General features: G+C 40.5%; 1 protein-coding gene across 1 annotated transcript in view; it reads left to right on the top strand.

Moving 5' to 3' along the window:
- Nucleotides 1-1,228: 1,228 nt before the first annotated feature.
- Nucleotides 1,229-23,473, top strand: part of SPOPL (speckle type BTB/POZ protein like) — a 32,166-nt gene continuing 9,921 nt past the window's right edge. Inside the window, exons 1-5 of the mRNA XM_028745080.2 lie at nucleotides 1,229-1,682; nucleotides 15,367-15,504; nucleotides 16,609-16,730; nucleotides 17,665-17,816; nucleotides 20,520-20,647. Coding sequence (XP_028600913.2) covers nucleotides 15,427-15,504; nucleotides 16,609-16,730; nucleotides 17,665-17,816; nucleotides 20,520-20,647 — 480 coding nt within the window. The 5' untranslated portion in view covers nucleotides 1,229-1,682; nucleotides 15,367-15,426. The remainder of the gene's footprint in view (nucleotides 1,683-15,366; nucleotides 15,505-16,608; nucleotides 16,731-17,664; nucleotides 17,817-20,519; nucleotides 20,648-23,473) is intronic.

Below are 23,473 nucleotides of genomic sequence, written 5' to 3' on the forward strand. Positions count from 1 at the left end.
ACTGCCTGTACTTGGCTGGCCTCTGCCAATCTCTGTGCAGTGCAGAATTGGGCTTGTCTAGGCTTGTATTTAACAAGGGATGGGAACAATTCTGAAAGGCTTGTCGCCAAGTAAAAACATACCTGTTCTATAGGGCCTTTGGAGGAAATGAAGTCATGCAGCCTGCCTAACATTTGTAGGTTTTATTTCTGCACAGCTGTATTTTATTAATGACTTGTTTTAAGTTTCGTATTTCAATGTAATTCTATGTTGAATGTAATTTATCTCGGAAATTGCTCCAAGATCACTATGGGCAATCATGAAGAGTGGTCTACAAATACACTTGTTGCCTGGTAGCAATAGGAATTATATTTAGGTGGGTGGGCTGTTGGTAGACGAAGCATGTTTGATTTCCATGTTGGCTGTGGATGAAGGAAGCCTGTCCCCTCTGCTCAGCCCCTCCCCTACCTGCCAGTTGGTAATGGATTTTACAAGTCTGTGCTTGCCACTATGCTCAGTGTCCATTACTGTGCCAAAAAAGAGAGAGATGGCGTTGCACACTCTTGCATTGTATACACTCCTTCTCTCTGCCAGCTGAGTGGTCATGGACAGCGGAGCCACGTGGGACCAAATCTGCCCTTCATGTTGCCCAGGGCAGGAAAATTCTGTGATCAGCCACAGTAAAGGTTTGTGAAGCCTAAAAGACTAAATTTTATCATGGCATAAAAGCATTTGTCAACTAGAGCTCAGTTCATCAGATGAACTATAACTCTCACTTGGTGGTTTGCATATTATAATAATAATAAACATATATTCTCTCTGTATGTGTAAACGTGTAATTTGTGTGTGTGTTTGTATGTATGTGTATATATATATATATATATATATATACACACACACACACATATATGTATATATGTATGTATATACAGTATGTGATACACACAGGGCTGTATTTGCGCCCAAAGGCAAGTTCCTATACAGTAATATGGACTTGGGCACGGACTCATACAGGCACCTACGTTCTTCCCTCAGCAGAACCGGAGCTTCCTTTGCAAGTACCCGGATGGAGGCGTTCGGGTCGTTTGTTTAAAAAGTAAAAATATTATAGTACTTTTTTTCTTCTTCAAATAAGCCCTCCTACAGAACGGCGCAGCTCTTTTTTTTGGGGGGGGGACCACACGCGCCCGTGCCCCGGCTGCGTCATGACGTCACACACACGCCGCGTCGCTCCCGGAAGTGAGGAAGCGGCGGCGGCAGCAGTAATAGCAACAAGCAGCTGCCTACGGCCGCCGCCGCCGCCTCTGTGAGGGTTTCTCTCTCTCGCTTGCTCTCTCCCCCCCCCACCCCCGTTTCCCTCCCCCCTCTTTTTCTTCCCTGTGTACGGGAGCCGAGAGGGGCCCCGCGCCCGTGCGCGAAGGTGGGCCGAGCGGGCTCCTCGCTCTCGCTTCCCCACCTGAGGGGTGGCCGAGGAGGCTTGTGACGGGAGGAGAGAGAGAGGGGGAAATGCGGCTCCGCCGCCAGCAGCTCTGCCCGGACGCGACGCTTCCGCCACAGCCCCCTCCTCCGCCGTCTCCTCCTCCTCCCTCCTCGCCCTCTTCCCCTCACGCCATCGTCAGCGGGGGCCACGGACTAGCGGAGCCCCCTCTTCCAGTCCCGTCAGTATGAGGCCGGCCGAGACCCCCCGCCAGCGCCGAACTCCGGTAAAAGGATCCAGGGGGGGTGATGATTCAGTCTGGGTCGGTTATGGGGCAGCCCTTCTCTCCTCTCTGTGGGCGGGGGCTGCATTGGCACTCGGGTAACACACTTCACACACTCAGCGCTCTCTCTCTCACATACACACAATATGCACACACGCACTTCTCACGGGGGGCTCCTCTTACTTCCTCCCCATGAAATTGTTACTGATGATTCTGCCCCACCCCCACCCAAAAAGAGAGAGGTTGGTGCCCAAGAGAGGTGGGTGGGTGGGTGGGGGGAGCCCTCTCCTAAGCAGGGCCTCTCGCCTTGCCAACCCCAGGGGCAGCCTGGGTTGTTTCTGCACCTTTTCCGGATACTTTTTTTTTTTTTTTTTTTTTTTTTTTTAGGAAATCCCAGATGCCTTTGCATATTTATACACTTTTCTTTTATCGTATGCTTTCTGGTAAACAGACACACACATATATATCAAAGCTTCCTTCTGATGCAGTGCTGTCATTTTATGTCTAATTCAAACCTCTTTGGAATGTGATTCGTTGGACAAGGGCTTTGTCGACTTGCTATTCTATGAGTCTTCCTCTTAATTTCTGCCTCTGTTTATCTCTCTTTCTCTCACCCCCCCCCCCCCACCAACCTTCTTCCTGTGGTGTTTTGCTCTCCTCTTCATGTTTGTTCAGAAACTAAATATCAGCAGGACTTACTCCCCCTGTAAGATTGCAGCCTTGGAGGCAGGGTCAAGATGTCATTGTAGGTGTTTCGTGGCCAACTTCCGCAGGGTTTTAATTACAGGACAGTCCTAATCATTCTGTTGAAGAAGAGTAGTTATGAAAAATACCCGGTGATCTTGTGACACCTTAAAGGCTAACAAATGTGCCTTAGCATAATCTTTTGTGGTCTGAGAACATGTGTCAGAAAAATCTAGACCCCAGGTGCTGCAAGAGTCTCATTGGTTAAGGAGTTGAGGCCTACAGATCTCACAGATGACTCCCCCCCAAATCCACACTTTGGCAATGCCTTTATTGGGACCAACCATAATGTTACAAAAGTGTGACAAGTTTTTGAGTTCTCCGGAGCTTGTCATCAGGCAGGATGTTCTGTAGAACTCAAAAACGTGTCATGCTTCTGTGAAATTTTGGTTCGTCTCAAAAAAGGTACTGCCCAAATGTGGATTTTGAAGGTTTTTTCTTATATTATTTGAAGGCATATGCTACAGTATGTCAGTCTTGAAGGTGCTTTAGGATTATTTGTTCTTTTATATCTTGCCATTCTCCATTCTTGGTACAATATTGGCAGGTATTCTTGGATTTACCAAGGTATTTTGCTGTGAATTTTTACCCGCACATTATTTCAAATCCTGACTTGTTATAAATTTAAATTCACATTGGTCTCTGGTGTTAATTTTTCGCATTTGTTTCTTTTGATGACCAGCCTTCACTTGACCATCCTGTATTTCAGATGGACATATTTAACTAGTCACTGTGTTTTGACTATGTGTTTTTAAAGGGGAAGTCCTTTAGAATATTGCCTGATACAGTTTCCTTATCATAATTTGAGCACATGCATCCATTTTTGAAGGAAGCTCCCCTTGAAAATGTATGCAGGCAAAGAAGACTTTTTTCCCATTTGAGGCCTTGGAGAAATCTCCAGTCTCAAAGTACAGTACTACACACATCAGCCTAGTTTATTCTTCCATAAAGTACTATTGATGTTCTTCTCAATGATATGGTAGATACACTGTTGCTCTGGATCTCTCTCTCTGTCTCTCTCTCTCTGTCTCTGTCTCTCTCTCTCTCTCCCCCCCCCTCCCCCCCCCCCGCTCTCTTCCACCCTCTCTCCCGCTTTCCCCTCTAGTGTGTTAATGACATTTTTCTGGTAAATAAGTGGTTAGTTGAACAGGTCTTCCTTCGAACATGTAGGGGGGAAACTGAAAGACCAGTTCCTCACCCATTCCTGCCTTCTGTGTATGTACTAGTAATTTTACAGTTAGCCAGCTGACAATTTGTATATGTTTTAGTTTCAGGGCCCAGTTGTTTAAAGTACTTAAATAAAAAATTGTCTGTGGTAGTTCAGCTCATAATTCTTCGTTGTGCATATCTCAGGAATATGGGTTTTCTGGTGGCCTCTATTGGTTAGAATCTAATTTAGAATCTGTGACTTGTAATTTAGTAAACAAAACCCATTATGTTAATGTTACACATACTATACAAATGTCTTGAGGTTTTCCCCCTCGGTAACTAAAATTAGATCAATTTAAATATTTGATTAGGAATAATATATTTCCCTTATTCTGGCCTTGTTTGCATGCAGTGCTTAACCATAGTGTATGAACACTTAGCTCTTCCCTTTCTGCTGACTGTCCCCATGTAAGGGAGGAAACAAGCCTCATTCTGGCTTGTCATAATGGGCAAAGCTGGCATTTCTACCTTTGTGTTTGTTTGGAGAGAAAAAGCCATGAGCACTCATTTGCACAAGCAAACACCTCTCAAGATAAGTTTGACTCTTGCTTATTTCTCTCCCTTTGTCCCAAAGACAGGAGTAGGGAAGCAAAAGCACTCATACATGTTAACCTATAGTTTATTTGTATTTGAAGCTGTGGTTTCACAGTGTTTACAAATCTGGGAATTATTTACATTTTATGGAAAGTTTTGAAGACATAAACAGATGATGTAATACTATTAGCATGCTTAAAGAATGGTACATTGTATCTGTTTCATGAGGGACAGTCAACAACAAAAATGTTAATGGCAACTTTTGAACTTCCTAAATTGTTGCAATAATTTAGTTACTTTAAAACTGTTTTTTATAATAAATTCCCCAACCCCCATGGATACCTCTCCACCTCACTGGCATTCCTTGCCTTTTCTCATTATCGTTCTTTTAAAAATGCTTGAATTTTTACAGAAGTCTTTTACTCTTTCAAACATTTTAAGCAGTGATCAGGAGACGTTCTCTGACGTTAGGCCTGCTTTGAGTTCTGTAGCTCATGCATTTAAGAATAAATGAGAGACTGAGAACAACATTTGAAATAGCCTTTTATTTCAGAGGACTGTTGACTAAATCTGTCAGAATTAAAATGATGCATAAAATAGTTAAGATGAATGCTTGGCTTTAAATCAGTTTGGTTCCAGTGATTTCAGCAGAATTAAAGGCATGAGCCTGAAACTGCAGCTTTCTATCTGTAAAACTGGTGCACCTTCACTCGCCTACTACTGTGATGCTACTAATGAAAGTGGAATATTACAGTGCTCCAAGTAAATACAATAATTTTGAAGATAATTTGATCCCAGAATAATATAGGAATACAAAACTGATCTGATTTTAAGAAATGTGTATCTTCTAGTTATATTAAAATTCAGCTCTAACTGGTACAAAAATGAAGGGTGATATCTAACTAAGTTTTTCTTAGAGTACACCTATTGAAATTGGTATAAGTCTATTGAAATTGGTAGTCTAGTGCAGTGTTTCCCAACCTTGTGCCTCCAGCTGTTTTTGGACTACAGTTCCCATCATCCCTTGCCACTGGTCTTGCTAGTCAGGGATGATGGGAGTTGTAGTTCAAAAACAGCTGGAGGCACAAGGTTGGGAAACACTGGTCTAGTGAATTCAGTGAGCACAATTTGAGTATGACTAACACCAGATATCAACCAAACAAATTTAGTTCATTTTGCACTATTAAAGAGACTTGGTTTGTATGTGAGAGATGCTGTATGTCAGGAATCCCAAACTTCATTTGCAGAGTCTATGTTTAACAGTACAAAATTGTACAGTGCTCAGATACACAGTGCTCACACAATACATGGATTGCATTTTGTTAAAAATATTTTCAGACCCTTTTCCTTTTTCATTGCTTTGAAGTGGACTGTTGTGTTTGCTATGTAACTCCTTGAGAGTGGAGTGGGTAGGGCTGGCCCAAGACATTTTGGCAACTGAGGAAAACCACACAATAATAACCTTCTCCCTACCAGGGAAGAAGTAAATGAAGATCTACATCATGAGCAGGGGGTGGGGTGGGGATAAAGATCTATATTGGGATCTGCTGCCCCTATGGGTCCTGCTGTCAGAGGCAGTTGCCCACCTTGCCTCATGGATGGGCCAGCTTTGACTGTGGGTATGGATTTGGAATGTATTTAACCAGACATTGGATTATGTTACTGAGTAGTTTGAAGTAGTCTAATGTCAGTTTTAGCAATTATCTTTAAGCACCCCCAGTCCTAAATGCATTTTTCAGGAAACCAGTTACATTGTTCAGCTGGAACTTCAGTGCAGTTTGTTTGGAGCTTGAAACATTATTATTTATTAAATTTATATCTTGCCCTTCCTGCAGTGGAACCCAGCCCAAAGGAAAATGTGTGGCTCAAATTAATCTGTTTTGACCTTCCTCTCCTACACGGGAAATGAATTCCTATTGCTATTGGCTGCTTACACCGCTGTAGTCATGCTGTAGTAAATGAATCACTCTTGTTTACTACAAATTATGTGTCTCCACCTTTCTGGCATGGAGGCTTGGATCTCTCAGTGGATTATTCTAATAAATGCTTTTTATATCCACTAAGTATTTCAGATTGCATTGCATTGCTTTGTACTCTCAACATAAAAGGAAAGTTTGTGTCATTTTGGCAATAAAATTCTCCCTCCAAAATTGGTATGTAAGTATGTAAATTCTTAGTGCATCTGCATCTGGCTTTATGTTTGTGAAGGGATTGCCAATTGCCACCTCCTAATGTAGATTGCTTAACAGGTTTGCTTTATTAACAATGTTAACCTTGAAGATGGTTTGGAAGCTGCAACTGACATAGAAAGCCACTACCTGTGTGTTGTCAGGGGCAATGTCAGTGAGATATGCCAAGCCGAATTCAAGGGGTTGGTACTAACATATAAAGCCCTAAACAGCTCAGGCTCTAAGTATAGAAAGGGTCATGCCTCCCAGTACCAGCCAACTAGAGTTTAAGATGTGAAGTGGGGAGAGGCTTTGGTACTAGTGCCATTGATGTGTTCTTGGGGCAACCACATGAAGCAGTGCATTCTCAGTGATGGTGCTTATGGAAATTTGTCCATTTAGAAATCAGGTTGGCACCTATACTAGTTTTGTTTAGGTGTCAGGTAAAAACTTGTTTATTCCTACAGGTCTCCAGCCTTATGATTGAAGACACTTTTCTATAAGCGAAATGGATGTTACCTGCATCACCTGCCTAAATTGCTGTGTTATACCTGTTGCAATATATTCATTGTGTATTTGTAGTTTTAAATGTGATTTATAAGACTTTCTGTTAGCATGGTTTTATTAGAAATGTTAGCCACCCTGGGAACTTTCAGAAGGAAGAACGGCATATAAGAAAACAACAACAACAAATATGAACTTCTTCATTTAATAAGACACACATAGCAGCTAAGAGATAAATTTACAGGACTATAATAAATCCAAAATTTGGTCAAAAAGGCATAGACATGTATTTCTCTAAAATTTTAGACTAAAACCGTTTACAACTCATATATTTATTGAAAGGTTTTTGCTATACAATCATACCTTGGTTCTCAAACAGAATCCGTTCTGGAAGTCTGTTTGACTTCCAAAAACATTCGAAAACCAAGACGCGGCTTCCGATTGGCTGCAGGAGCTTCCTGCACTCAATTGGAAGCTGCGTTGGAGGTTCAGCTTCCAAAAAACGTTTGCAAACCAGAACACTCGCTTCCAGGTTTGTGGCATTTGGCAGCCAAAATGTTCAAGTCATAAGGCGTTTGAGAACTAAGGTACGACTGTATACCGCAAAACCTGGAAGGATCGAGCATAGCAGGCGTCATTTGAAGGGGATTTATTAAATGAAGAGTGGGGACTGGATCTGGCTAGCGGGCTTGATCCTTATCTATCTTATCCCCCAAATTTGACAGATAGACAAGGCCATCCACCTGTCAGTCATCTGATGTCACAATGGCATTGGATGACAGCGCTTTGAAGTCCCAAAAATCAGCTGATGGTTTGGAATTCAAAGCAAGGTGCAAAGAAAGCTCATCAAAGGAGAGGCCTGCTGCTGATAAAAACTGAGCTCCCTTGAAGACAGCAGCATTCAAAGCAGGGTTTCTCTTATCCTCAGACTAAGTGGTGGTTCTCATGCTTGATCTGTTCGAATTAATTCTGTACTCAGGATTACTTTTTGGTAAACTTCAAGCGTCTTCAGTCATATAATTTTGGGAAGTGCACCTGTATATGCTGCACATACAGGTTTGTCCTATTCATACTTGACATAATCTAAAAATTATAAGAAGGAAGATAATTAAGTGAATTAGCTGCTACTATGAAAATAAAACTTGATTTGCTTCTTGGTCTCATGGAGTTGGTATAAAGGTCAGATGACAGAAACCCATATAAGCTGCCTTCAGTGTCTGGGAGATAGGACACAAACACACACACACACACATATAACCTATCTCACCTGAGAATGATATACAAAACCCAGTTTAAAAAAATATTGTCTAATTTGGTAGCTTGGTACTGTTATCTGCTCAGTTGCTTTGGCACTGTAGCATTTCTCTTTGTTCTGAACACAAACTGAACTGTGGTTTGACTGCCTTGAAGAAACACTCAGGACAATGTATTCTGTACACAGCTGTTTGTTGTACACTCATTAAAGAGAGGAGTAGGATTGGATTGTAACCCTCCACTCTTTGTAGAAGGTCTCCAGGGCAGCATTTCTGTGAAAGAGGTAGTCATTTAGAAGTGCAGTAATCCACTTGTTCTCCCTTTCCTGTATGTGTATTATGATTGCATGGATAAAAAAAGGGAATGCTAACTACTGAGGTGAGTTTTCTGTTTGCTACATGCAGTACTGGGAGTTCTGGGTAGTTTTGTGATAATCTCAACAGTTTTTATTGGGTTAGATCTAGACATCACCATCCACAAATGGAAGGACTTCTTCCATTCATGGAAGAGGCTGAGATCCAGCAGAGGCTGTTGCTAGAGGAGGGGATAATTTTAACTGATGCCCCTGGCTCCACTTCCTGCAATGTTTTGGAAGCCCCACAGACCCTCACAGAACTGCTTTTACGGAAATGCAGAGGGAATGAGAAATTGGTATGAATATACCCTCCCCCCCCCCTTGCAGGTAGTTTGGTTCCAACTAATTGTGTGATTTTATGTGGCATTGTAATATAGACCTTTAACCATTGGACGAGGGGGAAAGTACTGTCATGTGACTAAAACAGTATGGCAGTGTCACTTCATTGATTTCGGGGCTCAAGTTAATTTGTTTTTGGGGTTTTTTGCTTGTAAGGTTATTCCTTTGTAGTTTGGTGAGGGAATCTGCTTATTAGTACTTCATGTGTGTTGTGTAGTCCTAGTTCACTCCTACAGTTATGAGGAGCTGGAAAAGCACAGCAAACTCCACTACCCAAAGAAGGCCCCTGAGTTAAGACTGTAAGAAGCTGTGTATGTTAATTCCTAAGCATATGTAATTTAGCAAGTGCTAAGTCGGGTGAAGCTTTTTCTAGATACTGGTATACCATGGAAGCGCACCATATTATTTTTGTCTATGGATGATGGATGGTAAAACACAAATTTGCAATTAAGGTGCATGATGATATCATATTCATCTGGCTAATGGAGCAGCCTTTCTTATTTTGCCTTCCTGGATCCTAAGTTCTTGATGATGCTACAGAGTTATTTCTTACATTGACACCACTCCATAAATTCTTATTGGTCAGCTAAAATTCATTGCCAAAATGTAACTGCATAAAAGCGGTTGCTTTTCAATACTGGATCCGTTCACCTGCAGTGGGGAACTATGGCTTGAATATTCATGTGCAACCTTGGGCTCCTGTGCTTCTTCTCCCTGCCCATGAGGCATCTGTTCCAGCTCTCATTTCCTGGTTTGATCAAAACATAGTTGGCTGTTGTGTCCAAATTAGGCAAAATGCGGCCTCAGAAAGTGAAAAAGGGAATTTGCCCACAGAAGGGACAGGGAAGTGCATAAGTTCAAGGCTTTGGCATGAATATTTAAATTCTAAAGTGAGAGAATTGAAGGATATGAGGAGGGTGCAAAGTGTAAGCCCAAAGTTCCAGCACAAACAGCCAAACAATTGTTTTGCATTATGTGTAAAAGGAGGTGTAAAGCCTGCTTGGTTTGGTTGTCTAGGGCAAGGTGCTCTGCCCCCCTTTACAGTGCCATGACCAAATAACTCTTAGAGCTGGGAAAGAGGCAGGGATTGCTCTGCAGCTGCCAGACTACTTCCCAACCACTGCTGTAGCTTCCAGTGGAGACAGCTGGGGCTCATCACACCTGCCAGAGGTGGTGGTACGCTCACCAAGGCAATAAGAATTATGGAAGACAGCTGCTAATGCTGTTTGGTTTTGGTAGCTGTATAAACTTGTGTAATGATATTTGGTGGCAGCAAACCACTGTGGGGGAAAATGGTTTCCGAAAGCAAGATGAACTCTGATTATCAATTTATTTTGTGGTATGATGATGATGATGACGACGACGATGACACATAAGCAAAAATCTTAAGAAAAGAAATATGACTCAAAAGTGTAGACCCATTCTTTGACAATTGACTTGATTTTCTACTAACTTCATTTGTCAGTTAGCACCTTTGTCAGTTAGATATGTCTGTGTCTCTAGAGTTCATAACCTAGCACAAATCTGAACTTGACTTACTAAAAACAATCCAGCTAAGTTCCTCTTGGCTTTGGTAAAATCCTAAAGCTAATAAAGTAGAGCTGTTTGTGATTAATACATCTTTTGCTCATACATTTCTGAAACAGACTAAATATTTTAGTTTGATATGCAATTCATAATGCCTTTAAATTGGATTTCATGGTCTGTATAATTATGTGCAGTGTTCATGGAGTTAACTGTGTAAGATGAGGCTTGTAGACTTGGCTAGATCTCTTTATCTATATTTAAAAGATTGATCTATTGAAGTAGAACGTAAATAAGGTTCAGAAGTTTGTACTGCTCACTCTTTCAATTAAAATAAACATGCCTGTTTCATTTTGCATGTATAAACTTGCAGTTAACCTGTTGGAACAGCTAACCATTAGAAGCGAGTATCATATTTCTCAAGGTATGCACATAAAAGGGTCAGGTGGAGATCAGTGATCAATATTTAGGACTTTTAAATGATATTTCTTTTAAATGATAACATTTATTATTATTTCTATTTGTAGTGTGCCAGCCCAATAGTTAACCAGTGCCTCCCATCAAATCCAAGAATAAGTACTTGATCATCTGGTTTAGCAGAATGGGAGCGTTAAGTGGCTGCACCATCAGTATTACTCTTACATGTTGCTACTTGTGGTTATTAAATTAGATTAGTTTTGGAAATGTGCCCTTGTGATAGGTCTGGGGTGGGAGCAGATGCCCTTGGACTCTTCTCTCCCTTCTTGGAAATTTGGAAGGGTTCTTCTGACAGCTGCTGCAAGGCACAGTGATACAGCCAAGTGCTTCCCTCCCAATTCTGTGCATGCAGAAGACTACTATATCTATACCTACAGTTTCCAAATTTTAGAAGTGTGCTAGTGGTTAGTGCATTTGTTCCTAGGTTTCAGAAATAGGATAGAATATGGATGAATATCTTATAGACAGATGTTTGGCTAAAGTTGACATTTTGTAAACCAAGTTTAATATTGTTCCATTGCTGTTATTCTTCCTTGAACCCCTCAAATTGTTCCTTGTGGGCATGAGATGCCTGGAGAAAATGTTGAGTTGAGTATATTAGAAAGGTTTGTTTTTAAGGAAGGTAGCACAATACAATATTAGTGTGAAGGTAAGAAGGAACTAATTTTAGTAGAAGTCCTGGTGATTAATATCATATGAGAAATCTGTGTGCGCGCACCCCCTCGGTGTTCCAGCTACAGCTGGTCATCTTGAGCAAACTATTTTCTTGCTAACAAGACTAGATCACTGCATTACTGAGTGACTGTATCCCAGTTTGGTTTTGCTTGTAGAACAAAAGTTTGACCTTAATACTAAGGAGTCGTCTTCATTATACAACTAATTACATAATTTAGCAAATGCTGCATCTTTAGCCAGAGCTCTAAAACAATAAAGCTGATTCTTAATTTGTTATTCTTTTTAAATATATTTTAAATAAAGCATTATAATTTTTTAACCATTAAATGTGTTAAAAGAAGAGCACAATATTTTATATTGGTGTTTAGCAAAATATAGGAAACAGGATCTGGTGGTAATATGCTAGCTGCTGTCCTAATGATACTGTTGAGTTCTTTGTGCATTACTGCATCTTTCCACCTGCATTTGTCTGCTTTATCTTGAGCACTGAGATGTTTGCAGCTGTGGGCTTCCAGGGATGCCCATTTGATCAAACTTTACAACAAGTTTCTTCCTGTTCCCAGGGCACCAAATGCATTGAAGTAGTTCACTGTAAACATATAAAAAGCGGATGTTATGCACCTCCTCAGATCAGATCTATCTTTAACAGCTTCCCTGTGCTGTCCTGTGAACCATGAAAGAAAGCTTGACAGTAGACAATTGTGAAGTGCTCTGACAGTTATTCATCTTAATCTTACTGTTACCTTGTATATGCGCTTCTGGTGTATATTGTCTTTGATCTTGAGTGGAGAAGACGTCAGTCATGTACAACACATAGCACAATGGGACTGCTAAGCATTAATAATGCTAGCACAAATTTAAGAATTAAGGTAAGAGACCACTTGAGGACAATTCAGCTTCATCTTTGAGGCTCTGGGTTGTTTTCTTCAAACAGAAGTGGCTAGATTTATTTTTATTTTGTGAAGTGAGCAACCCATACTGAACCTATGCTTTAGGAGTTCCACTGATTACATATCTACAATTACTTTTTTATAACTGCTGCAAGCAGAACATTAAAAAGCATAGCCTGTAACTACCAACAGAATTTCCATAGTGATTTTAGATGTTCGTACACATATTGCCAAAGCTTCAGTTTAAAGCTGTACTCTCCCATTCTTACTGATAATCCACACTGTCATAAATCCACACTGGGCACAATCCAGCCAAAGTTAAGCACTTTTAGATCCCATTTATTTAAATGGAAGGTGCTCAATGTGTACTTGAATGCTCCATAGAAATCAGTGAGATTTAAGCTGCAATCCTTTATTAGGAGCGAGATCCATGGAATGCAGTGGAACTTTCTGTTGAGTAGACATGTTTAAGAGGATGTTATAAATTGTTTAACTTGGCTGGGTTGTGCCTATTGTATTAAGCTTTTTTAAAAAAATATTTCTGAAGTAGATGGCACTATTGTTTCTTCATGGGCAAGGATAGAGTAGAAATTATTTTAAAACTAAAATTATTACTGCAAAGGTTATGGTATCTATTTAGCTTGTAACACATTCTATATGGTTTGCAGCATCATTGGTTTCCAAAATATATAAACAACTAGGAGCCAATGGGCTCAGATTCTTAAAGCACAGATATTTGCATTACTACCAAATTGAATGGCCAAAATTTTGATAATATTTGACACTTAAAAGTTGTCAAAATATGTGCCGCTGTGTATTGTTATAAGTATTATTGACCTTCCTTAAAAAAGATGGTGACTGGCCCAAAGTTACCCATTGAGCTTCATGGCTGAGTGGGGATTTGAACCCTGGTCTCCTAGGTCCTAGTCGTAAACACTACACTACACTACACTGACACTTTCTTCCAATGTATTTTGGAGTAGGGTATCCCAAGCAAAGCTATGTGTTGCGTCAGGAAAAGGACACTTTTCCCCTAAGCTTCCCTGGATTGATTTTCACTTGAGAAATCACATGGCCATCTTTTTTTAGCCAAGATGTTAATTCATAAACAAAAATTAAGAGTATTGGGGAGTATTTTTATATCCTAAGGTGATTGTATATAAGGGTGAAAAAATGTCCCAAAATAGCACTACATTTGGTTGAGTTTTGCTTGAAAAACTTCACGGGGATAGCCCACTTGCAAGTTTTATTTGCTCTTGGGATGTGTTTTGCTTCAGCCGCTTTTTATTTACAGAAAGAAAAGTGTAAATGATAAGTGGCTGAAACTTCCATATAGTTGACAATAAATCAAACTACTTTGTGGGTCTACTTTTGTGTAACTTCTATAATGAAAAGTCACCCTGTGTGGGCTTACAACCCCATTTTCCGCATGGAATATTCATTTATAGGAACAGTAATGATCACAAGGCAGCATGCAGAAATATGGCAAAGACGTAGTAAGCAGAGGATAGTGTTTGAAGAAGCAATTATAGGGCTGAGATGCCGTTCATTTCATTTTTGCCTTATTTGATTGATCAACTAACAGTTTTCTACTAGATGAAGTCTAGAACACACTTGTGTGATTGCCACCAAATCTTTTTATGTGGTTATTTGATAGTAATAGCAGGAGTGGAAGCTTCTTGCTCCTCAGCCCTAGAGGAGTCATGCCCTCTTCAGGGAAATTGTATCCTTTCTTCACATTTAGCTTAGCTTTTAATGAGCATGTGCAGGCATCTTTGAACAGTAACACAATTTAGGGCAACTTGTAAATATGCCCACAAAAGTTACCAGCCTTTTTTTACTAATTCGGAAACAAGCTAGTATTTTGTTTTCATCCTGGCCACAGAGGAGGCCAACCCCTCTCCTCCAAGCTACTAGCCTCTTAGAAGGCTGTTTAAAAGATCTTCTACTAAGCACATTGGCAGAAAAGGGTTGAGGCAGTTTTTCCTTCCTCTGACAGTCTGCTCACTTGTCTTCATGGAATTTCATATCCTTATATCCATGGAATTCTGGTCTCTTATGGCAAGTTGTTAAATACAAGACTGGTTTAGCAGAATGGAGGAATAAATAACACAGTTGAACATCACAGTAGCCAGGTTACGAGTGCCCAGGAGCCTGAACTAACCAATCATTTGCATTTAATAAGAGGTAGACTCTCCATATTACGTAGTGTGATGTTCTATAAAACTTCTTGGAAGGTGTGAAGTCCTAGGAGGCAGCTTTTAAATAATCAAAACAACTGGCTGTGCTCTTACTATTATTGTAAATTGGGACAGGAAGGTTATTCATGAAGAATTGGTAGTACTGGTTGGAGTGTATAGATTTTGCCTTTTTGCTCTAAGACAATAGCAAATTACCTTGCTTTCAATTGGGGATTGTGCCATGTATAGACATAGCAGCCATCCTGGAATAAAAAGTAAAGGCAATTGCACATACCAGAGCCTCTGAACTGAAGGGTACTTTTCAGTCAAGGACAGAGTAGAGAAGAACTTTTGGATAGACATAATGCATGAATGACTTCAGGTAGAAATATCTACTCTGATTCAGCTGCTGTAAAAGCCACCTGCTTTTCAAAAGATAGTCTTCACAGAATTTCTAGTTGAGAAGAATAAATTTATTCTTCTATAGCACACATATAACTTAATCAGCCTCCCACTGATTTCACACATCCCCAAGAGTAATGCAGGTTTACTGATGTTTAGACAATCACACTTTGACTGTGTCCCATCTGAAAATTGAGGGATGTCCTCCCTGGGGTACTAAAGCACAATATATCTTTCATTTACATGGGTGGAACACAAACTTTTGTTGGTCTTTGATATCTGGTCAATAGACTTGTCTTACAATTACCCTTGATATTTTTTCAGTAATTTATCTAACGTCTACCATAAGTAGTTAAAGTAATACCTTAATAGTGAGTACTTGGCTGTACTTTTTCTAAATACTAATGCATTGTTTCATCTTAATTTGTGTAGGAAGAATACTGACAATTGAATTGCTGCCTTTATACTGTAAAAAATTGCAATAAAGTGGGGATGTCAAGAGTCTCCACTCCTCCACCACCTGGAGAGATGTCCAGTGGTCCTATAGCTGAAAGCTGGTGTTACACACAGGTAAGCCACATACCTGTATGTATGTGTGTGTCCAGGTTTTGTTAATGGCATGTTTAATAGTAGGACACTTTCAGATATAGCTTCCAGCAGTAATGCAATGTGATACCCAGAATTCTGGTTCCAAGTAAATGGAATAAGAAGGCAAAAAAAAAAGTAATATAATAAAGAGAACCAATCAGAAAATGTATTTGTTATTGTTTAGTTGTGTCTGTGACTCTTCTTGACCCCATGGACCAGAGGATGCCAGGCACTCCTGTCTTGCACTGCCTCCCACAGTTTGGTCAAACTCATGCTGGTAGCTTCGAGAACACTATCCAACCATCTTGTCCTCTGTCGTCCCCTTCTCCTTGTGCCCTCAATCTTTCCCAACATCAGGGTCTTTTCCAGGGAGTCCTGTTTTCTCATGAGGTGGCCAAAGTATTGGAGCCTCAGCTTCAGGATCTGTCCTTCCAGTGAGCATTCAGGGCTGATTTCCTTAAGAATGGATGCGTTTGATCTTTTTGCAGTCCATGGGACTCTAAAGAGTCACCTCCACCACCATAATTCAAAAAGAAAATGTATACTATGTGCAAAAATAATGATAAAAATATGGTTACGGGTGAGATCAGCAATATAATAGGCAAGAAATCAAATACTGAAGGTTGTATCCAGTGATTGGGAGGATTTGCAGAGGTGAGGACATCCATTGAGAAACATTCATTGTGCAAGCTTCCTTCTATTTGTGCAGCTATTGAATACAACCGAAGGTTGCTGAGATGTAGGACAAATGAATTAACCACCTAAAGTCTACAATAATTCAACCTGTGGCTCTGAAAAAGCCTGCAGTTGCTGGTGGATAACTGATCAAATAAGGGGCCCCTAAGGAATGAATCTTGCTCAAATGTCATACGTTGGTAGCTTATGGAATCCTATTCTGAAACTGGCTTTTTTAACAAGTGCACAGTATAAGCTGCAGTGACTCCTTAATTCTATGAGATATCCCTCCCCCCAAAAAACCAGTTTAAACCAGTTGAGGTTATTTCTTCAATAACTGCTTTAAAAAAAATTAAGCTGAAGAAAAGTGAATCTGGTGAATTTACGTGATTGTCTGCATCTCTTATTCAGGTTAAAGTTGTAAAATTTTCTTATATGTGGACCATTAATAACTTCAGCTTCTGCCGAGAAGAAATGGGGGAAGTTTTAAAGAGTTCTACTTTTTCATCAGGGCCAAATGACAAAATGAAATGGTAGGTATTAGTCATTTGTCAGTGGCTTCTCACTTTCTTTAAGCATACAATCTCTTGAGAATCTGTTAATATGTCATAAATAAAATCACATGTATGGTGGTTTATCCTCCAGTCTTAAAACTGTTTTTATTGTTGAAAGTGGGTCAAATTATCACTGATTTTCTGCTACATTACAGAGATCCGAACAGCTAACGGTTTGAAATACTATATAGTTTGTGGCAAAATAAGGCAAGATGATGTAATGTGTTGGATTAGGGCCAGAGAGACATTGGGTTCAAATCTCCATTTGTGAGGTTACTGAGAGCAATTTGGGCAATTCAGGGGCCCAGTTTGCATGTAATACTAAGCCAAGCCAAGTTCGCTGAAGAAAGATTGCTGCAGCTTTGCTGCTCTTTCATTGCAGCTCCTGCCACAGTGCTGTGAGCAAAGCCATGGGAGCCAAGGTTAGTTGAATGACTTGCTGCCTTGTGGACTTGTCTGGAGGAAGCAAATTATGGCTCAGCTCACATCCGTGTGGCACTAGCAGGGTTCCCTATTTGTAAACTGCCCTGTGATCCTTGGATGAAGGGTGGTATAGAAATGTAATAAATAATAATAATAATCTCATTTTGTTCAAGAGGGCCCCACCCTTCTGAAGAAGCATTTCAGGAGAACACCACTGTATATATGGTCGTTCCTTGGAGTATTGAAAGGTGTGACAGCAGGAGAAGAGCAATAGGGATATATAGATATGAGCAACTGGAGATCATGGGTGTTGAATACATATGTAAGTTTAAAAAACTGATCTCCGGAACCCAGGGGACTTATTGTGTACGTGTAAAAAATCATATCACAACAGTACTCCAAGTTTTAAATATCTTAGCAAGTTAGGCCTTTATGGATTGGAGAACAAGTTGATGTTTCTAAGACTTGCTTCTTATGTTCTTTATTTCAGGTGCCTGAGAGTAAACCCCAAAGGACTGGATGATGAAAGCAAAGATTACCTTTCACTGTATTTACTTCTAGTTAGTTGTCCAAAAAGTGAAGTGAGAGCAAAATTTAAATTTTCTCTTTTAAATGCAAAAAGAGAAGAAACGAAAGCAATGGGTAAGTGGATTTTAAAATGCTTCAAGAACAATAGGTAGTTTTCAGTTTAAGGAGTAAAAGGTCTGTCAAATCAGATATTTATTTATTTATTTATTTATAAGCTGGTAAACTCAGATTTATTACTTTGTGTCTGTACAAGTTCAGTCACAGTGTAATGGCTTCCTTTGTGGTATAGTTTGGAGAATGGTATAGTTGGCAATTCAGAGGCAATTCAACTATTTAAATCTAAATGAGATTTGTCTTTCTTTTTGTATGCATTTCCTATTCAAACATGATTACATAAGCTTTCCTAATGTTTTGTGGTATATTTATTTATGATATAATTTTTCAAGTTGCCATGACAAATATCCAGCTGTTGCCTGGGGAAAACAGAACAAAGAGGGACTATTCACTGTTTGACAAGTTCTTTAAAAATAAAATCTGCTCCATAGGGTTCAGGGGGGCACCTGGAGCACATGGGGTGGAGACAGAGGGGAGGAGGAATAATCCAGAATGCTTCCCTCCCCTGTTCTGCTGGTGGATACTTTCTTTCAGAAGGGGGGGGAATGTGGGATGTTACCTTTTATCTACAAATCATGTTTGCATTTTAGCCAGCAGGGGTTAATGAGACTACCAAGTGTGTTTTGTCGTTAAAAATCAGTTGTTCTGTTTTACATATCCTGAATGAAACTGACTTCAGTTTTTCAAATCCCACTTTCTGAAGTTTAAAAAGGTAAAGGTACCCCTGCCCGTATGGGCCAGTCGTGTCCGACTCTAGGGTTGTGCGCTCATCTCACTTAAGAGGCCGGGAGCCAGCGCTGTCCGCAGACACTTCCAGGTCACGTGGCCAGCGTGACGAAGCTGCTCTGGCGAGCCAGCACCAGCGCAGCACACGGAAACGCCATTTACCTTCCCGCTATAGAGCGGTACCTATTTATCTACTTGCACTTAGGGGTGCTTTCGAACTGCTAGATGGGCAGGAGCTGGGACCGGAAGACGGGAGCTCACCCCGCCGCGGGGATTCGAACCGCCGACCATGCGATCGGCAAGTCCTAGGCACTGAGGTTTTACCCACAGCGCCACCCGCGTCCCGACTTCTGAAGTTTAATTTTGTCCTAAATTATATCTTGCTAACGAACTATTATCACAAGCAAGAGAACAGGACCTGCCATGCAATTTGGACATTGTGTGTCCGTGTGTGTGTGTTCTCAGCCATACTGAAAAAGAGTATGTATTGGAGCTGGTCTTGTGTGTCACCACATCTGGAATGAAACATGTGTCCTCTAGTATATGATGTGGCCTTGAGTATATGATTCAATAATAGACTGGTTCAGATCCTTTTCATTATAAACTTACTGAAGAAAGTGAGGAAATCGGCTGTTGCTTAACTCTGTATCATTTAATTATGGAAAAATATATTCTGCCCTTAATGGGATAAGGTTTGTAAATTGTTCAAAGCACTAAAATGCTCCTAAAATGTAACATCAGCAGCTAATTGCAGAAAAAATCCATTGTCTTTAATGGTTCAATTACTGCTAACATTTGTTTTTAAAAAGTAATACTCCGTTAACTTAGAACCAGAATAATGGGGGGTACCCTGTGCTGCCTTAGTGCTAGGGGAATTTCACATCCCCGCTGTAGCTCCCAGAAAATTTGTGGTATGTGGGCGTAGAGGTGAAGTTGGAGGTTGGAATCATGTGGGGAAGGGAGAGAGGGAGGAATAAATGGAATTATATGAATTTAGCTATCTGCAGTGTCTCTGACATCAGTGGTTCCTCTGCTTCATCTGGGCTTATGAGAGATTTTGGGGGTGATTTTTGTATTTCCAGCTGAAACGTGTGGCTGGAATTCTACTCTTGCACTAATCTCCTGTACTAAAAGGCATCTCAGAAAAGAAAGTGGTAATTCCATGAAACTGAACACAGTAGTAGTCAGAATTATTATTATTATTATTATTATTATTATTATTATTATTATTATTATTAATATTATTACTATTATTTATTATATCCCACCCATTTGGCCGGGTTTCCCCAGCCACTCTAGGTGGCTTACAGCATATATAAAACAGTAAAATATCAAACATTAAAAAGAATCCCATGAGTTGAATGCATGGGCTTTTGCCCGCACGAAGTCCTTGTGCTGTGTCTCAAACCTCTTTTGACTTTCTGAAGTCATGTCTACAGTGCTTTGGGTTCTGAATGTGAACATCATATGCTTAATTTTAAAATATAGAGTTGAATCCAGATGTGCATTCAGTGACATTCCATTTGCACTTAGGAGGTGATTTGATCCTTCCCACTGCAGCCCCTCAAAACTGCACTGGAGGGCTGGAGGACCCTACAGAATGACATGGGGTGTGCTACCTGGGGATGTGGGGGAAACCTGTACTGGAACTAATTCCATCTCCAAACATAGTGGTGGGGAACCTGTGGCTGTCTAGCTGGTGGTGTGTTCCAATTCCCATCAGTCCCAGCCAGCATGGCCAGGGGTGATGGAAGCTGCAGTCCATTAACACCTGGAGGACCACCACTTCCATGCCCAGGTGTAAACAAAATGAGTCTTTCTCTTAATGAAGGTGCTAATCTGGATACAGCTCATATTTTGCATTAGTCTTTGGTGCAATTGTTACCTTATTAGGTTTGATTTGGCTCTTGGATTTCACTTATTGTGTATGTATATTAAAACTGTTTTAATTGAACATACTTAATCTATTTTACTTAGAAAGCCAAAGAGCATATCGATTTGTTCAAGGCAAAGATTGGGGTTTTAAAAAATTCATTCGAAGAGACTTCTTACTTGATGAAGCTAATGGTCTTTTACCAGATGATAAGCTTACGTTATTTTGTGAGGTAGGTAATCAACCAGTGCTTTTTAAAACAGAATATTGGTTTCCATGGCTATGAATGAAGAATATTTTCAAATGTTATGTTTATCCCTCTGTGTTACAGAAATGCCCTGATAAAATGTTTTAGCATAATGGTTGTTGTTTTGATGCAAGATTTTACTAAAAATAATGTCAGCCATTGGGAGAATTCCTGTTTGGCATGTAGTGAAAGGAAAGCTGTAGAAGGATAAAAACTGCAGTAGTCTTCTTGGGGTAGAAGAAGGTGTAACATATAAGGCAGGGTTGTGGGATCGGTTTCCTAGGTTGGTACACTATGATGGTCATTGTGGAGCTACAGAGAAGCCACAGTTGGTTTGTCTTTGAGAGGAAGTGAACTCCCTCTTCCTATGATTTAAATTAATATTATATCTGTATTTAAACTGGCTAGTGACAACTGAAGAACAGGATTTTTATGCCCCTGACTGTCAAATGTAGGGCTGAATTTAACATACAAGTGTTAGTAAAATCTCAGTCATCTGGACATTATTATTAGTAGTAGTAGCAGAAGTAGTAGTATACCACTCTTCATCCAAAGATCACAAGGAAGTTCACAACATAGAAATATAAAATGAGAACACAAAATACATAATAAAAACAAAAACAAACCAATAACCCCCCACACCTCCTACCACAAACACATTTAAAATGGTATAGGATGTTAATCAGCCAGAGGAACATTTTCGCCTTGTTCCTAAAGGTGTATAATGAAGGCGCCATCTAAAGCTCCCTGGGGAAAGCATTCCTCAAACAGGGAGTCACTGCAGAAAAGGCCCGTTCTCATGTTGCTGCCCTTCGGACCTCTCATTGAGAAGGCACATGAAGAATGGCCTCAGATGATGATCTCAGGATCCAGGTTGGTTCATATGGAAAGAGGGGGTCCTTGAGGTATTCCGGTTCTAAGCCATTTAAGGCTTTATAGGTCAAAACCAGCACTTTGAATTAGGCCCAAAAGTAAATGGCAGCCTCTGCAGTTGAGCCAGGTTTGGTGTAGTATGCTCAAACCATCTTGCCCCGGTGAGGCACCTGGCTGCCGAATTCTGCACCAGCTGAAGTTTCTGAACCATCTTCAGTTGCAGCCCTATGTCTAACCTCGAGGTTACCAGAGCATAGACAACAGTAGTTAGATTCAAGTAGGTAGCCGTGTTGGTCTGACACAGTCTAAATAAATAGAAAAATTTTAAAAAAAATGTCCAGTAGCACCTTAGAGACCAACTAAGTTTGTTCTGGGTATAAGCTTTCATGTGCATGCACATGAAAGCTTCTACCCAGAACAAACGTAGTTGGTCTTTAAGGTGCTACTGGACATTTATCTATCTATCATCTATCTATCTATCTACCTACCTATCTATCTATCTATCTATCATCTATCTATCTATCTATCTATCTATCTATCATCTATCTATCTATCTATCATCTATCTATCATCTATCTATCTATCTATCATCTATCATCATCTATCTATTTTACAGTAGTTAGGCTATCCCTGTCCAGATAGGGGTGCAGCTGGGCTACCAGCCGAAGCTGATGGAAGGCACTTTGGGCCACTGAGGCCACCTGAGCCTCAAGCAACAGTAAAGGATCCAGAAGTACCCCCAAGCTACATACCTGCTCCTTCAGAGGGAGGTTAACTCCATCAAAGGCAGGCAACCTCCCAGCCTTCCAGTCTAGGGAACTGCCCACTAATAGTGCCTCAGTCTTATCTGGATTGAGCTTCAGTTTGTTGGCTCCCATCCAGTCTATGACTGAGGTAAGACAATGGTCCATCACATTCACTGCCTCACCTGCAGAGCTGTGTGTTATCAGCAGATTATTACAATGTACTCCAAACCTCTGGATAACCACACTCAGTGGTGTCATGTAGATATTAAATAGCATACATAGGGGATAAAATCAAACACAGAAGAACCCCACACTGAAGGTTCCATGGGGCTGAAGAGCACTCTCCAAGCATCCCCCTCTGGAAACGTCCATCCAAGGAGGACGGGAACTACCAGAAAGCAATGTCACCCACCTCTGATTCAGACAGTTGCTCCAGAAGGATACCATGGTTGATGGTATCAAAAGCCACTGACAGGTTGAGGAGAATTAACAGAGACACATTTCCCCTTTCTTTCTCCCGACAGAGGGCGACCAAAGCAGTTTCTGTGCCAAAACCGGGCCTAAACCCCGATTAAAATGGATCTGGAAAGTCAGTTTCCTCCAAGAGCGCCTGGATTTAGTCTGTGACTACCTGCTCAAGAACCTTGCCCAAGAAGGGGAGACTAGCAGCTGCTGGTAGTTACTTAGATTTTCTGAATTCAGGGAGAGTTTTTTGAGGGACCACCTCGCAGGGAGGCGTTGATCAAGTCCCTGCCCCAAACAGCTGTCTCCTCCCTGCTAGTTTGTTGTTGTTGTTTTTACATTCAAGAGGGGCAGGGCTCCAGAGTACAAGTGGTTACCCTGAACAATCCAAGCATCTTGTACACATCCTTGAGCCTTCCTGATTGAAACACATCCAACACAACAGGACTTGGGATTCTTAAAAGCGATTGTAACTTTCCATACAGTGATAAGGTTTCTACAGCAACGATCCCTTGATAGCATTAGATATTTAGAAGCAAATTTATTATGGTACCCTTCAGACTTAAGCCTGTTAACACAACATTACAAAATATTGGCAACCCCTACTACACATGAGTGTTTAAGCAAGTGCATTTTACTTAGATTAATTGAAAAATCCAGTGGATATAGATTCTCTGGTGGAATAGATCTTTAGCCTCAGGGAGGAATATATGTAAATAGCTATAAATTA

Source organism: Podarcis muralis, chromosome 1, assembly GCF_964188315.1.
Source record: "Podarcis muralis chromosome 1, rPodMur119.hap1.1, whole genome shotgun sequence".
In the NCBI taxonomy this organism is placed as follows: domain Eukaryota; kingdom Metazoa; phylum Chordata; class Lepidosauria; order Squamata; family Lacertidae; genus Podarcis; species Podarcis muralis.